The sequence below is a fragment of the Dermochelys coriacea genome, chromosome 25, assembly GCF_009764565.3.
Source record: "Dermochelys coriacea isolate rDerCor1 chromosome 25, rDerCor1.pri.v4, whole genome shotgun sequence".
Lineage (NCBI taxonomy): Eukaryota > Metazoa > Chordata > Testudines > Dermochelyidae > Dermochelys > Dermochelys coriacea.
In genome coordinates, this window is record NC_050092.1 from 4,330,752 (window position 1) to 4,352,486 (window position 21,735).

General features: G+C 50.7%; 1 protein-coding gene across 10 annotated transcripts in view; it reads right to left on the reverse strand.

Moving 5' to 3' along the window:
• Nucleotides 1–212: 212 nt before the first annotated feature.
• The window catches only part of TCF3 (transcription factor 3), a 117,807-nt gene continuing 96,284 nt past the window's right edge, over nucleotides 213–21,735 (reverse strand). For 3 of the 10 annotated variants that reach the window (XM_038384358.2, XM_038384349.2, XM_043502849.1), the window contains 12 exons: nucleotides 19,897–19,999; nucleotides 19,247–19,386; nucleotides 16,664–16,790; nucleotides 15,454–15,512; nucleotides 14,217–14,295; nucleotides 12,679–12,752; nucleotides 11,633–11,836; nucleotides 9,777–9,900; nucleotides 8,265–8,424; nucleotides 6,828–7,066; nucleotides 2,059–2,203; nucleotides 213–348 (listed from right to left, as the gene is read on the reverse strand). In XM_038384358.2, the coding sequence (XP_038240286.1) occupies nucleotides 2,061–2,203; nucleotides 6,828–7,066; nucleotides 8,265–8,424; nucleotides 9,777–9,900; nucleotides 11,633–11,836; nucleotides 12,679–12,752; nucleotides 14,217–14,295; nucleotides 15,454–15,512; nucleotides 16,664–16,790; nucleotides 19,247–19,386; nucleotides 19,897–19,999 (1,452 nt within the window). In that variant the 3' untranslated portion in view covers nucleotides 213–348; nucleotides 2,059–2,060. Of the gene's footprint in view, nucleotides 349–2,058; nucleotides 2,204–2,760; nucleotides 2,988–6,827; nucleotides 7,067–8,264; nucleotides 8,425–9,776; nucleotides 9,901–11,632; nucleotides 11,837–12,678; nucleotides 12,753–14,216; nucleotides 14,296–15,453; nucleotides 15,513–16,663; nucleotides 16,791–19,246; nucleotides 19,387–19,896; nucleotides 20,000–21,735 lie in introns of all 10 variants that reach the window. The other 7 variants (XM_038384361.2, XM_038384356.2, XM_038384360.2 and 4 more) reach the window with 5 other exon arrangements.

A 21,735-nucleotide genomic window follows, 5' to 3' on the forward strand; every position in this document is an offset into this window, starting at 1 on the left:
CTGTTCTACCTAAAAAATCTCATAACTAATGTTCTTTTTAAAAAAAAAAAGAAATATTAAGCTTAGGCACAATTTTGCTGCTGGCTGCTTGAGAACAAGCCAAGAGAACACGATGCTCCCCCTGTTAACTGAGTGATATGTATTGACGGTTCCATACTTTATACTTAAGGCAATTTTTTGTTTTGTTTTTGACCAAGTGTTTGTTTCTTTTTAACGCCCCTTAAAGCATGCCAGGCTCCTTTCTCGTGTGTCAGTATTAGCAGTACTAAAGTTTATGGTTCAAGAAGGTTGCAGGTCACACCGAGGGTTTGCTTCCTACCCATCTCTGTATCCGGGGAATAAAAAGATCTACAAATAAAGAGAAACAAAAGTAAAAAAAAAAAAAAAAAAGAAAAGAAAAAAAAAAAAAGAGGAAAACCCAAGTGAGAATAATATCTTTTATTGGACCAACTTCTCACTGAGCTTGTGTCTCTAATATCCTGGGACTAACAGAGCTACAACTGCACTGAAAATAGCATGTTATAGAACAAGGAGGCTCATGAGCTGTCCTATTCCACTTGTGCTTATCACCACATCCAGCACAGCAATTGAATGACAGCCACGAATGGAACTGCTAATTGTAACTAGCTAACGACAGTGCTTTCTGTCCACACCAGTGCTCTGATGTTACAGAACCACCATTAAAATTTGTCTGTGGCTGGGTGAGCATCTCTTTTGTGTGATTACAGTCAGGCACATGCCTGTGTCCTTTGCTGAAGATCAGGGCCATATAAACTGTAAAGCTGCCTTTACAACATCTGAAGCGAGTGCGTGAGGAGGGCTGAATGACATTATTAAGTGTGCCCAAACTCTCAAAGGATTTGTACATCAAAGAATGATAGACTATCAGGGTTGGAAGGGACCTCAGGAGATCATCTAGTCCAACCCCCTGCTCAAAGCAGGGCCAACCCCCAATTTTTGCCCCAGATCCCTAAATGGCCCCCTCAAGGATTGAACTCACAACCCTGGGTTTAGCAGGCCAATGCTCAAACCACTCAAACCCTCAATATGTACTTCTACCATTTAAAGGGCTATGGGGCTGGGCCAGAAACTGTTACAGCCTCAGTTAAATGGAATCAGAATTTCAGTTTGGTCTTTTCCCCAGGGACTTGCCTCAGCCACTGCTCAGGATGCACCTTCCAGAGGAAGGTGGGGAGCACACGGGGTGATGAGCAGGACTGCTCAAGTTCCTCTTAATAGCTGATAAATTACAGTAGCACTGGGCCATCAGCTGCCAGGCTTGTGCTGTGGTCTCCAGGGTCTACACTGCCTGCAACCTCAGCAGGGAGGACTTAGTGCTACATGGCTTTGCTGCAACATCAATGCTAGCTCATTGCTTGGAGTTTGCACTGAGGATAGGAAACAGTTTTATTTTTAAATCCCCCGTCACAGCGAGCAGATTTTAAATATGGTCTGCACACACAGGAGGATACAGTGATGACGCATTTCTGTAAGCAGGGGGTGGGGGGAATTATATTTCTGAAGGGAGGGACTGAGTGAAGCGTCCAGGTCTACAATACAGTCTGAAAATACTCTCCCTTGCTCATCACAGCAGCTGTGCTGTTCCTAACAGGGCACGGGCTCTTGGAGCACACATGGCTTTAGCATGCCTTCAGGTTCCTGACACAGAGAGAGCCCGTTTGTATGGGGATGCTCTTTGTGCACATAAATAGAACTCAGATATTATACTGTCCCTAGGGGTGTTGTGGAGGGGTGGGGATAGAGAATAACCTAGTCAGTAACTGAAGGAATTAGATGTTTCCATGTGTGTCATTTACAAAGAAATTAAAGGAGATCTCTAACTTTACTGCAGTATTTTCACACAGGAGGTGATGGACAAAGTTAAAGGGCTAGCACTTAGGTGCCAGAATCATACACTTTAGTTTGCTCCATTGGTTGCTGTGAATTTCAGTGAGTGATGAAAGCCAAGCTATTAAATAATGACCTTCACTGAGCCTGGCACAGATTTCAGAGACACACACAGCCGAGTGCTGGGACCCAACGGGCAGAGGACGATACCTTCACATGTGTCCAACAGGGTTGTGACCATCTCCTAGACCAGGGTGTGAAGCTGAAAGTGTCATCTGGGGATCTCCTACTACTCCGGACACTTTCTCCTCTTCCCGACGCTTCAAACAGGCTGCTTTAGGGTTCAGATTGCGCTCTATGCCAAAAAGAGCAAGGGGGGAGGGTGGGGGAAAAAACTCAATTCATGCCACAGCATCATGAAGCAACAGCATCCGAAAGAAAAAACCCAGAGTCCCAAGACAGAAGCAATGGAACGCACAAGGAAGTAACCCAAGTGCAAGCTCTTTTGTACCCTTCTGCTCCACGTAACAGCAGCAACCACCTCACTGGACCCCCTGCCAGAGCAAAACTTCTCCCCTGCAGGAATATCGGGCCAATTTAATATGTACTGGTTTAAAAAAAAAAAAAAAAAGACTGTCAGAGTTGGTGGGTTGAAGATATTTAAGGTTGAGTTTTCCTAAGCCTCCACGTGGACTCCGGATGCCTCATTTCCATATATTGCGTGTTCAGATCCCATGGATGAGGCCTTGGAAATCTCAGCCTAAGTGCTTTCCACTGCAGCTCCCCACTGGAATGGCAAACATTCAAAGTTGCAACAAAAGCTTCAGTTATAAATACATATCCAGAGACAGGCACACAGAAATGGATGGGAAGAGAAAGGCCCCAAAATGCATCTGTCACCTGTTACCATACCTCGTACTTGCTGCTCCAAGCCCAGAATGACCTGCACCGCTTGCTGTAGGATGATCAGTTTGGTCTGTGCTTTGTCCGTTTTTAAGTGCATCTGACACATGCGTCCCAGCTCTTTAAAGGCCTCGTTAATGTCCCGTACACGCACCCTTTCCCTGGCGTTATTGGCCATTCTCCTCTCCCGGTCCCTCAGATCTTTGTCCTCCAGTGACAGGGCCTCGTCTGTACTGCTGGGTTCACAGCACCACAGGGGTTAGTTAGGGAGGGTGTAACCGATGGGGGCTGGTCAGTTGCTGTGCTGGTAGTGCCACTAGTGTCCACTGCAAAAAGCTCAGTCAACCTCACATTGCAGAAGCCAATTGACAACAGAGAAAGGAACTTCCCAATTTTCAAAGAAACCCTGGCGTTTGGGTTCCTTATCTCAGAGAGCCAAGCTAAGGTGCTGCCAGCACCAGGTCAACCTCTTTGCACAGGTATAGCGGGCCAGCATGGGGGCTGATAGGTGGAAAGGGAGGGCAGGAGGCTGGGAGGAGCAATACGTGACACTGCCTTAGGGCCTTCAGATTCGCGTGCTCACCTTGAGCGAGTCAGAAAACGGGGCGTACCTTGCATGGGAAAATGTTTACTGCGTGTGAAAATTTTCAGTCGAAAACCAGACATTTTGGGTTTTCAGCTAAAAAATGTTTTGCTTTTCAGTTTTTCCGAAGAAACCTCATTTTTCAGTGGATAGCAGGCACCTACATGAAAAGTTTAGTCTAGTCAAAAGCTCAATCTTCCATCAAAAGCAGTTTTGATGGAAAATTTTCAACTAGATATTGCAGCCCTGATTGGTCGGTCAGTCCGACACCCATCTTACAGGTGGGGAAATAGAGGCACACAGAAGGAATTACCTTGCCATGGTCTCACAGCTGGTCAGTGGCAGAGGCAGGAACCAAACCCAGATCTTCTGGCTCCCAGCCCTGTGCTCTACCCACTGAATCAGGCAGACAGGTTGGAAATTTGAGAATTTAAGTCAGTGTTGCATGAGTTTTATTCAGCATCTCAAAAACCGCCAGGAAGGCAGCTTGTTGGTTGGGGGCTATGAATGAGTTAAAGGGGCAGCATCTACCACATGAGGATGTGAGAGCTGGACTTGCAGAAACCACCCTAACCCAGCTAGCTTCAGCGCCAGGAAACAAGCCCTAGAACGCCACGGGCGTGGGTTTGTTTTGAAGAGTGTAAACGAGACTTGAGAGCTTCCAGGAAAACGGACTGGAGATAGGAGTGACTGACTACTTTAAAACCACCGTCATGAGCTCATGGAGTCCTCGCCCCTTGCAAGCTGAGTGAGGAGGCTGCATGGGGCATCTCATTTTTTTTTTGCTACTCTGGCAGTGTCCTGATAGAGCAAGAAACCAACAGGTCTTGGCCTGGGGGGGTGGCCTGCAATGCAAAGACATGCTGGCAGCACCTGAAGAGCTTGGTTTCATCTGCAGCGCCTTTCTCCTCTGCCTCCCCCCTTTGATTCAGGGACGATCTTTTCCCCCAGAGCAAAATTCTCACAGGAAAGGACAACTGCCTGAAGTCTGTCCTGGGGTCCAGGCCTCAAACTGGAGTCTGGCTTTTGCCTTCAGCCCCGGAGGACCCGGATGGGATTAGACCGTCAGCCATGAGAGGGTAGCAGCTGCATACGGCGGTGCAAGGCGACTGAACAAAAGGGACTGGTGCTTAGTCCCATTCCTGACTATCCCGGCTCATTCAGACCCTCCAGCCCCACGAACCAGGCTTTCGGGATCAGTGTGCCAGGAAATCCACTGCTGGGAGAGTGCCAGGGCCTTGGAGAATACTTGTCACCTGGATTCTCAGCCGGCTAAAGACACCAGCATCTCCTTGATGCTAGGCAGAACCTAGTAAAGGCTCTTGCTGCTCACAGAGACCCTCACAGTCATACCTATCACCAGCATCCAGCTCAGTAGCCCCCTCCCCGGCAGGGACTCCTACACAGGAAAAACCTTCTGCATTTTGCCATCAACAAAGCGGCATCCGTCTGCCATCTCCTGCCCCTCTACCCACGAGTGCTCTGCTTGCTACAGACAAGTGTTGCTGGATGCTATCAGATGGGCATGATCAAGCTGCATTCAGTCCCATGCTGGGAACGGAGCACTGGGTACCTAGCCCCCTTCATGGAGCCCACTAAGCTGTGGCCAGGCCAATGCACTGCACAGATCTGCGTTGCCTGGCCGTTGCATAGCACAGCTCTAGCCACAGCGACACCTACGCTGCTTCTAAACTACTGCTGCATTCCTTTTCATCGAAATACAGCAACCTGACTATTGTCAGAGGCCCCGTCACAAGCGGGGCTCAGAGCCACCTGCCATCATGGCATCCCTCAGAAGGGAACCGTCTGGGAAGCGCATGGCAGGGCATTCAGGGGAGATGGGGAATCTCCCTCCTGGGATGCAGCCCAGAGAACGAAGGCGTTGGGGGACCAGCGCCCTAGCTCACTGCATGGCTATTCGCTGGCAGCGCAAGAAGTGGGGGGCTTCCACCTCTGAGAAAGGCTTTAAAAAAGGACAAGCGTGAGGAGACCAAAGTGAACACGGTGCCAACTCTCTCCTGCCCGCCCTCCCCACCCGCTGTCTCGATCAGCAAGCAGCAAGTACAAGGTAGAGAGTGGGACCACCGAGAGGTCACGGCTGGGGACTGTCTGTAGGAGATTGGAAAGAACAGAACAAAAAAATAATAAAAGGAGGGGCGGGGAGGGAGACAGGAAAAAATACACGTTATGAAAGGCAAAAAATTACAAACTGAAGAGAGGCACAAAAGGACTCCAACAGCGTCACAGTGAAACAGCAGAGGCCAGCGGGGGGGGAGAGGAGCCAGGCACAAACCACGGATTCATAGGACCACAGGCTCTGCAGGAAGGAAAGGGGTTAACTGGCCACAGATGCTTCTGCAACAATGGCAACTGGGGGTGGAAGTTAGTAGGAAGCATGCACGGCAAGTGTTACAGACAAAGCAGCAAAACCCCTTGCTACTCAGAGCAGGAAATAAAACAAACAACAACAATAATAAAAATAAAAAAACCCGACAGCTTCCCCTCCAGCTGGAGTGACCGCACCCAGAGATCCACTTAGCCTGGGAAAATCACCCCTGGGGGAAGCCCCAACAGTAGGCACACGCTGAACTAGACAGGCCGGTAAAGCTCTCCTGCCCTGGCAGGGAGAATGGCTTCAGGACCAAACCGGTATTCGTCTCCGCACTAGAGTCGGTTAAAGAGGTGCTGCTAATGGCAGAGCGCTCCCCAGGACTGTCAGACCCACAGACAGTTAGAATCCAACTGCTCACAGACAGCAGGCTCGGAGACGCAAGACGTCCAAGTATGGAGGGCTTGCCCCTCCTCTGAGCTCTCCACCCACTGGCCAGTTCTGCCTCTCCACTCAACTCTGAACACCAGCGCCTCCCACTGGAGCGCCTCACGTCTCCTCCCACGCACAGTTGCACCCAACGCTGCCTGCAATTCCTCCCAGCTCTCCCTGGTGCATCAGTAGCTACCTAGCCGAGCTGCCTATTACAGCATCAGCCGGAGGTGAGCAGAAATCCCCACTCTGGGATTTGGGGGGGAGGGATGTTCCTAAAGCTGCTGCAAAGAGGGAGAAAAGACAGGCACAGTACTGCTGCCCTTGGGAAGGAAGCAGCCCCTGGATACAGTCATCTTCTGTTCTTTCATTCTCATGTATGCCTTTCTTTTTGGCCCAGTGGCAGGGAAACCTCACTCAGTTATAAGCTATGGCAGCGCTAAGAGTTGCGCACAGGTTTCCACAAAGGGAAGCTACCCCTGTGCATTCAAACAAACAACATGCAGCACATGCAATGGCTTTAAAAACAAAACCAGAGAGCATAGCAGGGATGCAAAAGATAAAACAAAATTAAATAAATAAATTAAAAAGAGACGCTTTAAAGGACCTTGAGAGCCCAAGATGGCGCTGTGGGAAGGAGAACAGCGCAGCACCACGGCACAGGGGAGACAGACAGACAGCCCCGTGCCGATCAGATACGTAAAATATCACCACTCTGGGAGCCTCACTGACCTCTAACTTGTTGCTCCAGGTTCAGTATGACTGATACGGCCTGGTGTAGGATTAGCAGTTTGGTCTGCGGTTTTTCGCTGTTAAGGTGGAGTTGGCACATGCGTCCGAGCTCTTTAAAGGCCTCGTTGATGTCACGGACCCGCAGACGCTCACGGGCATTATTGGCGACCCTCCTCTCTTTCTCCCTCTCGGCTTTTTGCTCTGGGGGAAGAAGATCGTCCTCCTCATCCTCATCTTGACTAATGGTTTGAAATAAGAATGAGACAGGGATATTCGTGTGCACGCTCAGCACTGGTCAACTCACAACAAAAACACATCTGCAGCATCACCATTACCTCCGCGCCGAAGGGAATGCATCAACAAACCCCACCCCCGCCCCCCCGCTACAGAGCGGGAGCAGCACCCTGCGCCTCCCGCCAGCACTAGAACCTTTCCAGCCCTGGTACACAGCATCCCCGTGCTCCCATTTGCCCTTGGACTCCATTACACAGAAAGGATGCCGTTTAAAACCGATAAACAGGAACGGTTCCCAGGAACAGAACAGAGCAGTGCAATTAACCCCTGGAACTCACTGTCACACGATCTAAGCATAGCCAGAAACAGGAACGGACACACACAGGTAATGTCAGCATGCAGAGCAAAGATTAAAAATACAGAGTTTGGGGAAGGCTTCAGGGTGTGAACCAGCCACTGACTGACAGAGGTGGGGAGGGAATTTCCCCTCCAGGCAGGTTATCACAGTACTGCCCATTGCTGGCTCTCTGAAGCAGCTGGAGATGGCCAGTGTTGGAGACAGGATACCAGGTTAGATGGGCCCCGGTCCGATTCAGTTGGGCTATTCCCACATTACTGGCTGCGTGACAGAGAATCCATATAGCCCAGACGTGGGTAGTGAAGAAACCACTCAGGTTCCACCACCTCCTGTGGACAAACTAGCGATGGGTGCGTCCGAGGTAGGCTAAGCAGTTGGCCATTCCCAGCACAGCCCTGATTAATGTCCAAGACCATCCAGGCAGCTGGGCTGCAGCCTGCTTTGATCTCCAGTGCTTGGCCTGTTTCTTGCTCACTAAGAATTCCTGCCAAGGTGGGCAGGTGGGGCATTACCAGGGCTGGAGAAGATGCAGAAGGATGGGCCCAGCACTGCCATTCCTCCTCCCAAAGTGTTGTAAACCCTAAGAGGTGGCCTCAAACTCCTCCCCCATGGGAAGCAGGGGTAGCTTGGGGCAGAGCTGGTCTCAGCGCAGGAGCCTAAAGCTTCAGCAGCCTGGGAGGCTTGGCAGGGCCCTGGCACAGCATCCCTGGATCCAGCTAGCGATCGCATTCTTATCAGGAGGGAGGTCAACAGGACACACGCACAGCCTCCCCCTCCCCACCCCAGCCTTCCCCTCCTGTCCCAACACCACCCCCTCCAGTAACAGAATAAATGAAGGGAGAGACCTGTTCAAAGAGCACCTTGTTCTGTTCCGTGACGGCTTCATTTCCTTCTTCTCCTCTTCTGAGTTATCGGCCACTGACGTGTTCTCCTCGTCCTCCTTCTCTTCCCGCTTTATTTCACTGGTTCCTGAGGAGACACTGGCTCTGCCCAGCCCCGTCAAGCCTGCAATGGAATCAAAGCAGCACATGGCCATTTGAGCGAGATCCGACTGGGGCAGATAGGTCAGAGGGAAAGCTCCTCGCTGCAACTGCGGCTAAGGTGACGGGCTCCAGATACATCTCTGTCTCCTCTGACACTTATGAATAGGCTGGATAATTCTAGTATATTTGCACAGGATCCTTCATATCCTAAACACACACAGCCGTGCAAACCAGCCATCTTTGGGAAGAAGGGTAGGCAACCAGCTACTGAGAGAGGATGCTGGGGGTTGCACCAACCCCAGGATAAAGCACTACTGGGTCTCTGGACCCATGCAGAGGAGGCAGGACCTTGCCAGTTACGCTCTCATCTGAGAGACCCACACTCCAAAAACTGCACCGAACTCAATCAGCCAGCATGGGAAGAAGGGAGGGCTGGAGCTGGCCCAGCTGGGATTTGGACCTCTCCGGCGAAGTTCCCAAGACTGCACATTTCTCAACACCGCCATCCACACAGCTCGCCGTAAGCAGCCAGGCCACGTGGTTAACATTGGTCAAGGCACAGACGCCACCAACAGACAGACTCATTCTGCACTCAGCACTGACGGTGCACGGAACAGAGGGTGGGTGGGTTTGCCAGGGCCAGGCTTTATCTCAAATGGCTATGTCTACACCACGCGCTAGCAGTCCAATCCCCCGCGACACGCACTAGCGCCAGCTCTCGGTGAGCTCCTGCAAGCATAAATAGCCCAGCTGTAGCACCATGCACAGCGGAACCAGTGGGTATGCAATCAGCTGGGTCTCTGTCACCACTGCCCACGCTTCTGCAGCTATTTACACGTGCACTCTCTTGATGGGAGGTGGTGCAAGAATGTGTGCGTGAGCAGGGGAAATCACACCACTCGCTGGTATTGTCCACGTACCCTAAGATAAGTTTCTGGGGACACAGCCGAATGTAACTCCCACCCTGCCCAAAATACCTGCCAGCGTCAGAACTCAACTGCAACCACAAACCTGGCAGGGCTCTAAGAGCGATTTGCAACTGAGTGCAGGTCCTAGGCTGCATGTGCTGGTTTAGAAGCTGTGCTGAAGACCCTTGAAAAATGAATCATGGAAAGTCACCGGACATTGCCCACGTGGGAGCTGCAGTATTCCCTGCCTCCAGGGCAGTGCTGGCCCAAAGGCTCACACACAGCACGTGCTCCCCGCCCTAGCCCATTCGCATGCCATGCGGCTGGGAACCTCTCTCGCACTGTTTTCCCCACTGGGCTTATGCTTTTCATGGAGACAGGACTTGGGGATGTCTTACCCCAGATGGGCCAGGGTCAACTAGCCAGCAAAGAAGTGGGCAAGGCTTAGAGGGAAGCACCACCTTACCGCTGTACGTGTCTTGCTGCCTGCTGAGATCGGGGAGTGAGCTGGGCTGCGATGGAAGCGTAACATGGTTGTGGAGCATGCTGGGGTTGCTGGACAGTCCGTCTTCGGGGTGACTTCCTCCCACCTACAGCAGAAAAAGCAGAGCAGCCTTTAAGGGCAAATAGGAGAGCCAGGAGACACCAAGCACTGTTCAAACTGAATATCACCGCTTTGGAACCAGGAGGGCGCCGTGGTCTGCACCAACACCTCACCTACGTGTTCCTTTTCACCAACACCCAGCAACATCCAGCCTGATCCGGGCTCCCTCCCTCTCACCCCAAACCTGGGTGGGCAGAAGGTAGAGAGGAATAGCTTAAAGTTGCTTCCATACCAGCTCCTCTTGGAGAAAAGCCAGTCTCAGTGGGAAGAGGCATGTCCAGCTCATGCTTCAGACAATTCAGACTAGGCCAAATCATAGAAAGCATCCCCAACAGCATGAACCACACCTGTGTCATCTTCCAAAGGAGGCCCCAGTGCTTGGGACACTAGGTGAGACAAAGCCTGGAGAACAGGCTGCAGGGGACACACCAGCATGTGCTGGACTTGCCTCAGCAGATCTTTTCCATCTCAAATGTCTGTAATTCAGGCTGATGCATCTCCAAGGGACTGCCCCACCACCGCCAAACCCCCTCAGAGAAGGAGCCTTTGCTGGAGAACAATTCAGCCCTCTCCGAAAGCGTGGATGTGGAATGTGTTATTATTGTCATCGCAGCAGTGCCGAGAGCCCCTTTTCACAGACCCAGGGACTGTAAGAAACCCACTCCCTGCTCAAAGGAGCTTATAATCCAAAGCTTGCCAAGCACCTTATTTTTAAATGAGCAGATCCACGTTGTGTGTACACAGCACCTGGGAAGCTTGAAACACCCCCACCTGTCCCTCCTCATGCTCACACCCCGGTGGGAAGCTCCTGATCCTTCTCCCTTCAAGGAACAGAACCCCCTCAAGCACTTGTTCACAGAGTCGAAGTCTCTTGGCCCGGAGGTACCCCCGTGATCAAGCCTGACCCTCCTGCACTGCACAGGCTGAGAATATCCTGCAGCTATTCCTGTGGGGGTACTCTGGAGTTCAGCCCCTCCGACCAGGCAGAACACTGGGCCACATTCTTCTCATGTGGTTAATTATTCAGTAAGCAAGATGAGGAGGCAGTGTCTGCCTCAAAGGACTTACAAATCAAGCAAAGCCCAGGAGTCACTCAGCAAGTAAACCCTGTTATAAGCGCTCTTGATTCTGCTGAAACACCCTTGGTTCCAGGGTCTACTGTCTCTCTTCCCCACTTATTCCCACTTGGAGGGCTTATTCTAAGAGGGGCTGCTTTATTGGAGATCCCCATGTTTAAGCTTTCACCCCTAACCCAGTAGGAGACGACAACGTGACCTCCACTTTTCATGCTGACCAGTATCATCTCATGGACAACTTGGGCTCCCCCAGGCTTACTGCTGGATCCAGCTGTGATCTGGAGTCCTACATTCAGGGCTTATCTACATGGAGAACTGCATCAGTTCAACTCAAGGTATACACTGAAACTAACAAGTGCAACCCCCTGCACAAACACTCCAATTTCAGTTTAAGCCTGTGGTTTATTTCTATTTGGCTTTAGTTGATTAGACAACAGGATTAAAGCTAAACTGAATTAAACCAAAATCGGATATCCACACAGTGGTTTGCACTAAACCAGTACAAGTCTGCGTGTAGATGGGGCCTTGGAGTGTAAGCTCTCTGGCAGGGACTGTCTCTGGACTACATGTTCGTACAGCTCCCAGCACAAGACCCAGGCATCTAGCGTTACCGCAGCCATCACCACGAGTGTCCTGACTCACCAGACTTGAATGCCTGTTTCCTAGAGGCATAACTGAAGTGGGGAAGGCCTGGCTGAGCCCGCCCACTGAGGCGCTGTGACCAGGGGCCGATCCCAGCAGGCTGTGCATATCTCCGTGGTTGGCTGGCATGGCAGCCGTCTGGCCCACCGCGTGGTTCCTCAGCACATGGATGGCTTCATCCAATCTGTCTTCCATTTTGTTTTGCTTTGAGGGGCAGGGAGGGTGGTGGAGAGAAATAAAGATTCCATTAACATTTAAAAACACTGCCTGCCTGGCAATTGGCCATCGCCTCTGTGCCTCAACAGAGCAACTAGCTGCAAAAACAGACAAGCACCACAAGGCTACTCGAGAAGGGTTCCTACCTCCATAAAACGTTCCCTGTGCTCAAACTCTGCCAGCAAGCTGGGGGGCCCCCCGAAGTGTTGTTGCATAGGGAGGGAACTTTAAAGTGGGCATGATTAGCCTGTGAAACTCCGACACAATGCAGTGAGGGATTCCAAGAAGGGATTAAGCCGTTATATGGATAAAAGGAACATCTAGGAGTTGTATCAGAAAGGATAAAAAAAATATAAAGGCTGTAAATCCTCACACTTCTGTTATCTACTGGAGGTTGGGGAGAAAGCTTCCCACCTGGGATAGGTTATTGCATCAGTGTTCAGGGTGTGTTTTCTTGCACTTTTCTCTTAAGCACCCGATGCTGAGCTGTGTCAAGCAGGACACTAGTCTGGGCGACATGGCTTGCCAATTCCTATGACATTATGTTTGCAACTGAAAGCTTTTCTCCAGTGTTAAGCACTCCAGTACACAGTGCACCCTCGGGCTAGATCTGATGGGTAATCCAGTGGTGCACCACTGCTCAGAAAAACAACGGGTGTCATGGGGTTGGGTTCACTGGTTCTCTCCTTTGTACTCCCCCACCACATTTCCAACCAACCAGCAGTAAATATGCGTTATTTCATTAACTGCTGCTCACTGCGCCGGGGGGGGGGGGGGAAGAGGAGAGGAGAGAGACAAAACCGAGTAGAAATGATCAACGCGATACTTACTAACGTGTGGAGAGTCCCTTCATAGCTAGGAGACAAGGCACCCTGTCCGCCCGCTCGGGGCCACTGGGAAGTGCCTGGAACAAACCGCACATTGGATAAATTTCAAATGCAGCCCTCAAATGCAACACTAGATGGAGCTAGACCACCACAAACAGTGGAAAGGCCACCTGTGTAAATGTACATGCGTCTGTTGGACCAAAGAGGGTTATGGGGCAGGAATCATTTTCGTAGGAAACAAGGTTGTGGAGAGAAATAAGCTAACAATCCTCACCCCAATGTCAAGTAAAGCATCAAATCTGGGAAAGATAACACATACAGAGAGAGAGAGAGAGAGAGAGAGAGAGAGACAGACAGACAAACACACACACACACACACACACAAATAGGTTCTTCCTTTAGTTCCCCCTTACCCCAGTAGTTTTATATTTTAATATCCATGCTTTAGCCCCTACTATAAATCCTCTCTCTCAGAAAACCAAGTTTTTTGCTTTTATCAACTTCCACTGCAGATTCTTTGCCCTTCAGTGTTTGCATACAGGCGTTCGTGCTGTGGGTACACCTGCACTTGCGCCTGCTTTTGGATTTAGACAGCAGAAGCGTAGCCTCCAGGTACCTGCATAACCCCCAGATGTTACTAGAATGGAGGGATCTAATAATTCGATGCCCCCAGAAAGGTCTGATGCCAGCTCAGCTGTGCCTGTCATGCCATATGAAAACGAGCGCAGTTTTGTACTGCTCTCCCTCTGTCCAATAGAAGGGAGCACAGAGGTGGCCTACTGCATCTTTATGCTTTGAGATATTTCCAGCGACAGACCCAATAACGATCCACGTTGGGCTCCCAGTTGCAGGAACTAGGAGCTTCAGTCTTCTGCAGGAGGTGGTACCTGGAGCAGGCTGCCAGGATTCTTTTAAATCACAGTATAAAACAGGTTCTGAAAATGGTTTGATCAGCTGCCTCCTCATGAACATGGAGCCCCTCCTACAGGCACGCACTCGGTTTACAGAGAACAGAGTTAGCTCAAAGTGAGGCTTGCAAAAGGGCTTTTGGCAGGGAAAAAGGATGTACATTTCACGCAGGTAGCAGCAAAAGGTATACTTCAGCGTGACACAGCATCACTGGACATCGGCAAGACTCACGGGCGGCTAGAATATTTCCTGCCAGATCACTTCTTTGGAGACAAAAGCCAAGGTTTTCAGGAGTGACTAGTGATTCTTGGTGCCCGCCCGGATACCCTTAAAGAGGCATCATTTCTGCAATGGGGGAGAAGACTCAGCTTAAGAAGGCCCATTCTAGACACCTCAAGCCAGGTACCAAAAATCACTAGCCATTTTTGAAAACCAGAGACAAGTTGTCTCTCCACACCCAAACCAAGCAATTTACAGGAGTTGGTTTTTTTTTTTTTTTAAATTATTCTAAAACTTTTTTTTTTTTTTAAAAAAAAGATATCCCCCCCCCTTTTAAAATGAAACTGGTTTATTCAGGTTTGTAAAAATGTTGCTCAAGCAGTTCTCAGGAGATCAGCGCATTGAGCACGTACCTGCAAGCCCCTGAGGGGAGCCCACGGGGGTGGAGGGGTTTGAAGAGAAGTTATTGCTAGAGTGATCTGGGGAATAAATCTGGAACAAGAGAAACAAAGCACAGTTAGCCAACTACGCCTTCGAACCATAGTGTTCCCGGCCCTGTAGAGCTGCAAACCCTTTACTGCCCTAAGCCCGCATGTGCCACAGTTGCCTATAGCACTACCCCACTGACTTCCAAATCTCTTTACGTCACCCTTGCCAATTCCCCCAGCCCTCCATCTACACAACAAGCATGCTTCCTCAGTCCCACTCCCAAGCGCTCTGCTGGCCAGAATTAACCTTGGTATCTATGCTATTGCTGCGGTCCTCTCCCACCACGCCCCCCCCCAGCTCCTTCCCCACTGCAGGTGCCTCCATTTGCCCCCTTAGTCGCTGGGCTCTCACAACATGAGGAGGTTTCCTTGGTGTTTGACCTCAGGGAGCAGAGACACCAAGGAGCGATAGCGGAGGCGAGCACTGCACGAAGCTGGCTTCCGCGTGGGGTGACATTGGGGGCTGGTGGACCAAGCAGGGTGGATCTGTGGCACGCAGCAGCAGGCGAGCCCTGAGCTCTAACTGAAACACGGACCGTCGGTCATGAGTCAGCACTGCCCACTGAACTTTAAACAGCCCGACTCACATCAGCTACACCCAGTGCCCAAGCTATCACAGCAACAGGCATGGAGAGGGTGGATAGCGGAGGGGGACTGGACTGGGATTTGCCAGTTCTGGGTTCTATTCCTGTCTCTGCCCATAAGCAAGTCACTTAACTTACTCTGAGCCCCAGCTCTCTCGCTGTGCCCTAGTTCACAGTGGGGTGGTGAGGGTAAATATACGAGTGACCATGAGGCACCTCCCCTATGTATCTATGGCCCCAATTCCCATAGTGCCAAGCACCTAAATCTTTTATTTCTTCTTTTGGGGAGGGAAAGAGCATCATCTCCATTTTACAGCTGGGGAACAGGCAGACATTACGGGACTTCTCAAGGACATATATGGCCTGATTTGCTAGGCCATCCTTCCTCTTTTCCTTGCCAGTTAACAAGCCCAACATGAGAGCTGCATGGCTCCAAGCACCTGAACCACCAAGCCGCAGAGACATTTAATTCTCCTTTCCAGGGCAGGGAGAAAGATGGTCAAGTCAACAACCCCACTCCAATGCTTGCTGACTTGGAGGGGCGTTGGGAGGAAGACTCCAGAGCAAGAAACACTTACTGAAGCTAATGCTTTCCCAAGTGCATCTCCTGAGCTCCCAGCAGTGGTTCCTCTGTTGCCTGCAGGGAGAGAGAGAACAGAGCCCTTACCCCTCCGGTCCTAGCTGGAGCGCACATGCCAGAAGAGCTCAAATCAGAACAGGTCACTTTTGGAAAAACCCAGGGGCACTTAAAAAGTAAAAGTTGACCCTTGTCGTTTAGTGTCTGCACACAGTCTCTCCTATTGAGCCTAGGAGGGGAAGGTGGCAGCAGTTGAAGGCAGGATAAAGTTTCTTACTCAGAGTTTTAAAAAGACCCACTTTATTCCACACCTCCCTTGGTTGCCACTGGCCTGAGAGCCTCGCTCTGAGCAGCAGGGAGCAGGCAATATCCGCTGTGATTGCCGTCCTGGAGCTGCAGGGATGTTAGCACGAGATGCCAGGTCAAAGGCACTGTGCCAGTCAACATCTCCCACACAACAAACCCTATTTTAACCGGGCACCTTCCAAGCCCCAACAGTCCTAGTCCTGTTCCCTTCCTCTCCCCAAACAAGGGTTTCTCTACAGAACAAAAAAAAAAAGACCAAGGTCAGGATTCTCAGTTCCCAGCAATCATGAAGTTAATTTCAGTAACAGGTTTTGTAACAGGTTCAGCAGGGTTAGAGATTAAAGCACTCAGGGGTTTAAAGTGGCATTTGAATGCAGTACGAACATTTCTATTCCTGATTTGGATGAACATCTCCCCCTGCATCTTCCCCACCTGCCTCAGGTTTAACTCCTTTCTGCCACTCGCTCAGTGGTCGTGCCTCCGAGAAACGACGCACAGATTCCAGTTTCCCTCTATGACCCATGAGCTGGGTGTGAAAAAACATGCATGGATCGAAAGCAACAAGCAACTTAAACCTCTGGGCACAAAGGCTTGGGGGGGCGGGCACTTGTGCAAAACTACACAGATCCCACCCCTTCTTCTCTGCCAGATCATGCCTGATTATCCAGCAGCAATAGCCCGCACTAAATCTCCAGGCCTACACGTGACACACGAGGGATAAGACCTGGTGTCATGCAGACAGACAGAGTGCAAGCAAGCATTATTCTCGAACGTCTCAGACAGTGGCTTTAACTCCACATCTCCGTGTGCATTAGACATTTACCTTTCCTGGATTAACCTGCATGCAGTGGGAGGGTGGAAATGTCAGTGGCCTCTGCCCAAGACTTGCCAAACTGTGTACATACCCATCATGTTGTCTGTCCCACTGATCGGCGGCGTGTGACTGGGCACGCCATAAGGGGTGGAGGCAGAGGGAAAACCAGACACAGAGGAAAGTCCGCCATTAACTTCTCCTGAATGCATCGGGTAGTTCTAGAAAAGAGAAAGGGGAAGACGCATGAGACATCCCCTGGGATGGTCCACAGCGCATCAGGATTTAGGTAGCACCCATGCCAAGGTGCAATGTAGCGGTTAGTAAGTGTGGATCAGCTGTGCCCTCTGATGGACCAAATCTCTGATCTGACTGGACTGTCTTCCAGCGGCTGGAGATGGTGGACGTCACCAGGACTCCCTTGAATTTTACACGTCGGAATGAATTTTTTTTATGTGCACCAATATGTAGGTGATGTGTGGTGGGGCCGAGAGGTTCGGAGTGTGTGTGTGGGGGGGCGCCTCAGGGCTGGGGCAGAGGGTTGGAGTGCAGGAGGATGAGGGCTCCGGATATGGGTGAAGGCTCTGGGGTGGGGCCAGGGATGAGGGGATTGAGGTGTGGGTGGGGGCTCAGAGCTGGGGCAGAGGGTTGGGGTGTGGGGGGGGATGAGGACTCTGGGGTGGGGCTGGGGATGAGGTATTCAGGGCACAGGAGGGGTCTTGGAGCTGGGGCAGAGAGTTGGGTGCAGGGGGTGAGGGCTCTTGCTAGAAGTGAAGGCTTTGGGGTGGGGGCTCAGGGCTGGGGCAGAGGAGTTTGGGGTGCAGGCTGCCCCGGGGATGCAGCAGGGAGAGAGGACTCCCCCCAGCAGCTCGGGGCTAGGTAAGAGGCACCTCTCCCCAGCCATGGCAGGTCCAGCGGGGCTGGGCCAGGGTAAGGGTGCCTCTCCCTGCCTGCGCAGCTCGATAGGTTGCTCTGTGGCTTACAGGGAACTTAGCACATTGCCATGTTACTGCAGCTGAGGGGGATTCTGCTGATGCTCTAGTGGTGGGGAAAGTCCCCAACTGCAGCTGAGTCAACGTACGTGTGTGTGTGTGTGTGTGTGTGTGTGTGTGTGTGTGTGTGTGTGTGTGTGTGTGTGTGTGTGTGTGTGTGTGTGTGTGTGTGTGTGTGTAAAAACATCCTCCAAAATCAGCAAAAATTATGGACATGTTTTCATGAATTCTCCCTCCCCGCAACCCCTTTACACACCCAGCTATGGAGCTGGTGGAAAGTTTCCAGATTCTGAAATTCATTGTTGCAAATTTTTTTGAATGGGGGGGGGGGGGGCTGGAGAGAGGCAGGAAAAGGGGGATGTTTGAGAAACTGGAAGGCCAAGAAGCAGCTGGATTCATTTCAGAACAGGCAACCTGCCCACACACCGCACGGACACCCCCCCACCCCCAGCAGGAACGACTGTGCTCCCCCACTGCAGAAAACGGCAGCGACGGCTTGGAATGCAGGCTCTCATTTCTACAGCTGATCCTGCAGCATCCACGCCTTTGCCCTGAGGGAGGAAGGGCAGTCTGGTAGCTAAGGCACCAGGAGTGGGAGTCAGGAAATCTAGGACCTTGGGGAAGTCACTTAGTCTCCGTGCGTCACACGTGGGGTTGAGAAGATAAATATCCTGAAGATCGTGAGACACTATTGCAGTGAGGGCCATGTAAACACCTAGCTTAAGACAGTCTCAGATTTTAAGGCCAGAGGGTACCAGTTTGATCTCTGTCCAGTACAGTCTGCCCTCCTGTATCACACAGGCCTCGATCATCCCCAAAATAATTCTCAGAGCAGATCTAAACCGATCACCAAGTTAGCGCTGGGCAGGTTACATTTAGACAATCGAGTGAACACCCCTACAGCAGGATAAACCTGAAGTGCTCTGCTTTAGCTGGGGAGGGGAAGACGCTTTCCATGTCTATGCCCAAGTGCCCCCAGCTACAGAACAGGGATAACACTTCCCGGTCACTGACAAATTACATTAACATTTGCCAGGGCCTGGATGCTGTGGTGAGGGGCCTCGCAGAAACATTTACAAGGCCGATGACCCGTATTTTCAGAATGGTGGCATAAGAGCATCTTGCTATTTCAAAGAGCGCTGCCAAAGACAAGCCATCAGTATGTTTGCAAAGGGACAAAAGCTAGGGATCTCACTCAACACCAAAGTCCGCTCCTTGCTAGCATTGGCTGAAAGAGTATTTTACAGCAACACTGCACAGACTACAAAAGTCTTGCCAAATTGCTCTGTGGAAGGAGAGAATCATTATTCCCATTAACAGGCCAGGCAAACTGAGACCCAGATCAGGGAATGAGTCAGTGGCTGAGCTGGGAATAGACCCCAAGAATCTGGCACTCTGCCCTGTGCTCCTACAACTACATGAAAATAAAAAAAAAAAAAAAAAAAAAGAGTACTTGTGGCACCTTAGAGACTAACAAATTTGAGCATAAGCTTTGCATCCGATGAAGTGAGCTGTAGATCACGAAAGCTTATGCTCAAATAAATTTGTTAGTCTCTAAGGTGCCACAAGTCCTCCTTTCCTTTTTGCGAATACAGACTAACACGGCTGCTACTCTGACAACTACATGGTGCCACCTAAACATTCACACTCTGCTCAACGCTATGGCATCACCGGAGACACATTACCATCCGTTCGTGCTGATGTAAACTATTAAAGCCACTGGACTGTGTGAGAGGAGCCGAGGAGCCACCCAGCATGGCTCCATAGCTCGACTGGCTCATGGTGCCGGACGAACTCCACAGGTCTGGCGAGTTATGAAGTCCATCTGCAAGGCAAGCAACCATGTCAACACTGGGGATATAAAATTGCAATTCACAAGAAACATCAGCAGGGCAAGAGTCCCATGAGGCAGAGCGGGTAAGGGGAGACTAGCTGAGTAATGCTGATGGCGCGCACTCTGTGCGGACACAGGAGTTGTGCAGTAAATTATTTGTAGCGCGACAGCATTTAGGGACCGCATTAATGGACCAGGCAGGTCGCTAGGAAGGTCTCTGCCCTGCAAAGCTTACAATCTGCTGGACAACCTCAGGGCTCAGGTGCGCTGCAAGACAAGGTTGTAGGTCAGGAGGCTGCAACCAGCCATAAGCCTGAGATCCGATATAATGGCGGTGATTACGGCATTATTGGGTGTACATATTTACAAGTGAGCTTTATGCATGCCTGCTCCACTCCCACCCCCACACACTGCTAGGAAATCCCCTCCATCACTACTTTCGATGTAACAGGATAGGGGGCAGCTGCTGTGAAGCTGGGGTCACCAGCATTAACTACTGACCTGGCATGTAGAAGGCTCCAGGATACACAGTGCTGGGAGGTTTCGAGGGGGCATATCCAGCTGGATCCCTGCTGTAGTCATCACCTGAGTTGGATGGATACACCTGCAAAGGGCCGGAAGGGGGATGAAATAGGGAGAGAGGCCTGCCCATTCAAATAGCTTCGTGCCTTCTAGGATTCTCTTTTCCCTTGTCCCTCTGCCTTTACCTGACAGGCTACCTTCCCCCACCAGATAGCCTTTAACCTATTTATTGTGGCTGATAATGTAGCCAATTCCCACAGCAAAAAGAAAAGGAAAAAAAAAAAAAAGTTCAGCCAAAGTTAAAGCTGAAAAGCGACACTAAGTTATTCAGGAAATCCTCACAGCTAAGATGGGCACCAACCTTAACTCTGTCCCCTTCTCCCTGGTGCCTCTACCCGCCATCACACTAAACTTGGCCTCCTGCATCCCTCATCACGTCTCATATGTGGGCTGGAGATCACCTAACCGACCCTTTCCACCCAATCAATCTTTCATCGAATAAATCCAACTGACGCGCAGCTGCCAACACTCAGGAGGGGGCGGAGAAGAAGTGAAAGCAGAAACGTGCCCTACGTTTTTGATCTTTCATGCCCCGTGTGTGACAGAATAGGCCAGCGCGAGAAGTTCCAGTTTTCCTCTTTAGTTCCCTTTTCTGTTGTTATGGCTTTTTATGGGTAACCACAAGGATTATTTCTGGATGTTAAACCCCAGTCCGTTTCAGAGGGAAATGGGAGGCAAGTATTCTGGACCCATTTACTCCTGTATCTGCTTTTCCTTACCAAAAAGGCTTCACTGTCACTTATACCCAGCTCTTCCGTAGTGCCTTTAATCCAGAGAGCTGAGAGTGCTTTGCAAAGGAGGCAAGTATTCATTATCCCTGTTTTACTGATTGGGAAACTGAGGCAGACACCAAGGTCTTCATCAGTGGGGTTCTTCACCCCCTGGCAGCCCTTGACAGAAATCACCTCCAAATTCCATTCAAACCCTCTACTTACACACCCCACTACAGGCCAGCTGCTCAGCCCAGCGGCATGGGTACAATGCTGGGTTTGATCGGCATGAAAACCTGCCGCTCAGCATGTGCGATGCCGCCCAGGTTGGGACATCTGCAAGCCCTGGCTTAGTTTACTGAAAAGCATCATCCTCTCCACATGGGCCAGGCTCTTGGGAACAGGAGCCTATTTCCTGGACATAGTGTTCATGCTGCCATGGCCCACTGCATGACAGACTCCAAACGAAGGAGACCAAACGCGCGCACACACACAATGATGCCTGCACGGAATCTAGAATGCTGTGGGATTCCTTCCTTTAGGGCAAATAACTCTTGGTCAGCTCCATGAACCTTTACTTTGCAGTAAAGGATTTCCAACAACAAAAGAGGCAGAACCAACACCTATTCCGTTTATTCAGCGCAACTAAGGGACTCAAATGAGTGTTGTCCCTCAAAATGAAGGACACTCACAGAGGCCTGTTTCTGTAGATGGCTCCAGCAACACTGCAGTGGAGCTATGTGCATGTCATGTGTTCAGTAGCACTTTGAGAATAGAGGCAGGTAGCAAAGAAAGGGTTATTGACCAAATGGATGCTAGAAAGCCTGCTGAAGACAAATCTCTCGTGTGCTGATGTTCAAATGTATTTTTTAACAAATGCACACTGGATATGCAAATAAACCGAAATGCCATTTAAACTGATGCGAAAACCTTCCCAGGGCCTATTTTCATCACTATTGATTCATTCTGAAACTATTTTCTTTTTAAATACATATGAAAGAAGGGACCGGGGGTTGCAGTAACTTTTCCGGGCATACTCAGTTCATCA